Below are 5,039 nucleotides of genomic sequence, written 5' to 3'. Positions count from 1 at the left end.
TTACTTTAGTAGATTTCAAGTAAAACCAACCGAACTATACTGGATCCATCTTAAAAGAATACTAAGATATATTAAGCACACTATCAATGCAAAACTAGTATTCAAAAGCGACGATGAGCCAATCATAAGATATGCCGATGCAGACTGGGCAAACGATATGCAAGACAGACGATCTATATCTGGATATTGTTTCAAAGTGTATGGATCACTCATCTCATGGAGATCACAAAAACAGCCTACGGTATCCCTGTCATCGACCGAAGCGGAGTTCATTGCTTTAGCGAGTGCTGCTTCAGAAGCATTGTGGCTTCGCGGAATAATGGAAGAACTGGGAATTTATATTAAACAATTAACAATACATAAAGATAATCAAGCCTGTATCNTACATGAAGATAATCAAGCCTGTATCACCATTACACAACAACCGAGACAACACCAGCGTATGAAACATATCGATGTGAAGTACTCTTTCCTAAGAGAAGCAATCAACAACGGAGCAATATCACTCTCTTACATTCCTTCACAGGACCAAGTCGCNTTTTTATCTATACTGTTTCAATTACAAAAGACCATAATATTCAACTTTTGTTTAAAAAATAACAATATTACATCTCAAATTTTGCTATAAATCATTGTCCAAGTATCATTCACAATTAAACTTTTACTAAATATTTACAAATTTATTTTTATCTCCATAAAAATCCATTTTAATAATAGCAAATAGACTCAATTCTTTCAATATTACATACAATTATTGTTGAGATAGCAATCCAACCTGTTATCTACTATTATATTTATTTTTAGGTTAGAAACTTTTTTTTTCTTTTTCTTTTCATTTCGATGTCATGTGTCGATAATTAAAAATTACATTTAATTAGTTCGATTATTTTATTTGTCTATCCCACTCAGCCACACCTCAATAATTATTTATTAAGATATTCTCATAACATTAGTATAACTACAAACATACGAAATAAAACAAAATTAGACAGAAAATGAAAATATGTTGATAATAAAAATGGAATAACCGTTACGGTCAAACGTGATGGCCGACCGTTAAATATAATAATTACACAAAATAATACGGCAATTGATCTCATAAGCACGATCAGGTATTAGAGAACAGTTAAAAATATCGACATCACCGCAGTTCGAACAAGACACAACAATCTTGAAGCCTAATCCACGCTTGCTCGACTGTGAAAACCGCACATCACTATTACATTTTTTACATACTAATAATTCAGAAAGAGCAGTAAATACAGCGAAAAAATGTATGAAACAGTAGCCGAAATCCCTATCAACATCGCGATCACGGTTTAAATCAGAACTTTTTAAGGTTTTCGCCGAGGTACTAACGTACTCCGAATAGCCTTCGAACGCATGGCGGTTAGGCGAGTGTCGGTTACTAATTTTACTCTGGGTTCTTCTGGTACTTCTTGTTTTACTGCCTTTGTGGCCACTGTACACCTTGTCACTCATAATTAAATACTTTTGAATATAATTCACAGTTAAAAAGTATAGCAGAACTCAAACTAAGAACGTACACAACGAGAACGGCTGATCGACTAAACAAAGGGAAATTGTGAGTAAACACCCTTAACAAGAGTATAATATAAAGTAAAAAAAAGGAAGATTGACTTCCTTAACTTACTTCTTATAGCCAAAAAACTGTTTTTGGTATTAGACAGACTGATGTATAACAAATTTTGGACTAGTATTTCGGAAGTTATAATTATTTTAAAATATATAATGGAGGTAATGTGTGGGTTATGTTAAAATCATTACGCATTACTAGGTCGCGATCTTTCTCCAATCTACATTTAAAAATGTTATCGACAAGTAATTTTCTTAAATAGATAATTTTTTATTTTATACACTATATATATATTTAATTAAAAAAGATAAAGTTGACACCCTTTTAAGGCATAAAGGGATGATCTAAAAACATACTTCATAATTAATAAATCGAAAAATATATAAAATTAATAATACCATAATAGATTTTCTTCATATAATTATTATTTTAAGTTGAATTGAGTGGCTAATATTAAAACAATCATCCTGTATAATATGTTGGCAGACTATAGACATCCAATTTAGCATAAAGAATACATGGTAAAATAGTTTATCATGTATAAAAAACCAGCATATCTCATTAAAAAATGACTTCGCGATGTAGTACATATATAGTTACAAAAAAATATGTACAAAAATTGAATGATATAAATAAGTATTAATAACTTATTATAAAAATATATTAAGTTCTTAAATAAACAACTAACATGCAAAATTTGAGCTCAATATGTTTGTTTAATCAATTACATTATATTATTAATTTTATAACAAATGTATTATGCGATCTATTTTTGAATATAAAAATACTATAAAAATAAATACAGATATTAATAAATATCCATAGTTAAAATACTTATAAAGAGTTTTAAAAAAATATTTTGCTAGCTTATTAAATTATCACATAATAAAATAATTTATAAATTGTCAATTGAAAATGATTTTAAAAATATTTACTGCGATATTATTTTTGTTATGTATTGTAAAGCTAAAAAAATGTTATGGCATAAAATTTTGGAAGACAAAAGATGAATCATTAGAAAGAGTTTTAAAATTAGATACTGGATTCGAGTATCCTAGCTATGAAGATCTATGCAATTTGTCATTGGAAGATTTCAAAAACAAAATCTTCCCAGAAGATAATTCAATAAGAGGGAACTACCTAAAACGTTTATTAATAAAGTCAAAAACGCACTTTATACGGTTGGATCTTATTTGTGGTAATACATTCAATTTTCTTCAATATTTGAATCTTATTTCTTCTTTAATTGAATTGCCATCTGGACAAACATATGATATAAACAGAATTATTTTAAACGAATCGATTACAAAACAAATTTTAGTTATTTTGACTAAGTATAATCCCCTAAAAAAAAATGACGCTTTTTGGGCAATGCATTTTTATACTTCATATATTCGAATCTTTGGTAATGAAATATATCAATATCCATATAATATTGTAGATACTCATCTAACACTTCGCTCAATGTTAATATTTGTATCTTTTTGCATGTGTCGAGATAATAATAAGTATGACGTAAGAGGTATTCCTTCAGTTATTTCGGAACAATATTCAACTCTCACGAACCTTTTAGATGTTATGAATCAAAGAAGAGAAATCAACAAAAATGTATTGGAAATTGTAGACAAAGAAGAAAGTGCATTCTCACTCAGAAGTATTTATATGTGCGACATAATTGAAAAAAAAGAATTATTGAGAACTGCTATAATGGATTTCGGTGAACAAAGTAAAGATACTTTTGATGCTATCTATAATGACATACATAAAGCATACAAAGCAGCAAAGAATTACTTTAAATTTGATTTATGGATAAAACGAATTGGAGTTTATCAACGAAAAGTCTTAAACGTTTTTAAAACCATTTTAATGCATTTAATGAAAAAGCACTTTATCTACAGTTATTTACTGTTAGACAATGAACAAATAGATTCTGCAAAATTTTTGATAGAAAAAATAGCAAATTTATTTCAGAAGATGACTATGCTATTTGATGGCGTAGAAGCTCGTGATTTTCAAAAAATTTTAAAATCTTTTACAAATTTACCCTCAGATAATAAAAATTTTATATATTATCATGGTGTATTGATTTCAAATATTGTATGTATAATAGATAAAATAAAATCCAACTCTTTTAAATTAATTTCAAATGATTTAATTAGACACCCAGACTATGAATCGAATATCCATATTGAAATTAAAATGTATATTTTAAGAAATGACTTAGATGAAAATGAATTAAAAAATATTCAATATTTATGGTCAATTTCAGATTCTAAAGGAATGAATGATAATTTTGTAAGAATATATTTGTTTACGAAGTTAATAAATAAATTATTCCATAATATAAGCATAATAAGTATTTTATCATGTTTAAAATTTTGTGAATCTTTCGAAATACAAAGTTTAAATAACCATGGTAATGTAGACTATGAAAATGAGGAAAGAGTATTAGAATTGTAAAACATATTTTGTTAAAGCAATCTTCAATCAATTATTTACAATTATAAATTGAATTTTTTAATTCAAACTTATATTAAATTTACATGTTTTAGCAGTAAAAAAAACCATAGCTAATGAAAACACTTGGTTTGCGCGTAGGCATATAACAAGATTTTAATATTGTAAGAACCTACCAGGAATCCATTTTTGGACTATTTTTATATATATATTTATATAAGGTATTTTACCTTCCAAATAAACGAAATTTCGTTTTATAATAAACAATATTGTAATATCATAATATACTCGTTACTATCATAATATGTAATATCATTAAGCTACTTTATTTGTATCCACAATAATGTTTGTTCATTTAATCTTTTCATTTAAGATAGTTAACACTTTTATTTAAAAATTATATTAATTTCTTAGAATAACATGATTGTTTTTAAATAATCAATTTAAATTAATAATTGTGTTAGATACACATTAATGTGAGGTGATGCGATACATTTAATTTAATATGAAAACACGGTAAGTGAGGGAGAGCAGGTCAGTCGATCACATCATACACGTTTGTGTTTGTCACAACGGGTATGCCGCTGACACAACGCAATTTGTTTTTTTATATTTTTTCCTGTAGCCGTCTAGTATTCCGGAGATTCCGCGTTTTTTTATATAATATACGCCGCGACCTTCAATGTTTTTTCCCACTAAAAAACCACCACCTTCGTAACGGTACGGCGGCACTGCTGTTTAGACCGGTCCCTGTGTGTGTGGCAGTGGTCGTGAAGCATTCATTCGCGCTCAATTAGTCGGCCGTTTCGGTAATATCGTCGCCAGGTTTCTTTTGGGTCGAGTATTGCCTTGTCGCCACATTGTTCAATTTGAGCTGCTCAACGGCTTGTTATATGTTACGGTGTTTTTTTGTTGCCTTCCCTGCATCTGATGTGTTCCAGTGTTCATCACCTTCAAACGGCAGTGGGTAATTACTAAGAATTTT

At 28.5% G+C, this 5,039-nt stretch overlaps 1 protein-coding gene across 1 annotated transcript in view; it reads left to right on the top strand.

Moving 5' to 3' along the window:
- The first annotated feature begins 2,436 nt into the window (after window positions 1-2,436).
- LOC126894712 (uncharacterized) overlaps window positions 2,437-5,039 on the top strand; it is a 4,398-nt gene continuing 1,795 nt past the window's right edge. Inside the window, exon 1 of the mRNA XM_050665914.1 lies at window positions 2,437-4,879. Coding sequence (XP_050521871.1) covers window positions 2,513-4,057 — 1,545 coding nt within the window. The 5' untranslated portion in view covers window positions 2,437-2,512 and the 3' untranslated portion in view covers window positions 4,058-4,879. The remainder of the gene's footprint in view (window positions 4,880-5,039) is intronic.

The sequence above is a fragment of the Daktulosphaira vitifoliae genome, unplaced genomic scaffold (genome assembly GCF_025091365.1).
Source record: "Daktulosphaira vitifoliae isolate Bord-2020 unplaced genomic scaffold, ASM2509136v1 Scaffold_1, whole genome shotgun sequence".
NCBI lineage: Eukaryota > Metazoa > Arthropoda > Insecta > Hemiptera > Phylloxeridae > Daktulosphaira > Daktulosphaira vitifoliae.
The sequence above is the reverse complement of the archived record's forward strand: the minus strand, read 5'-3'. Positions and strand labels throughout refer to the sequence as shown.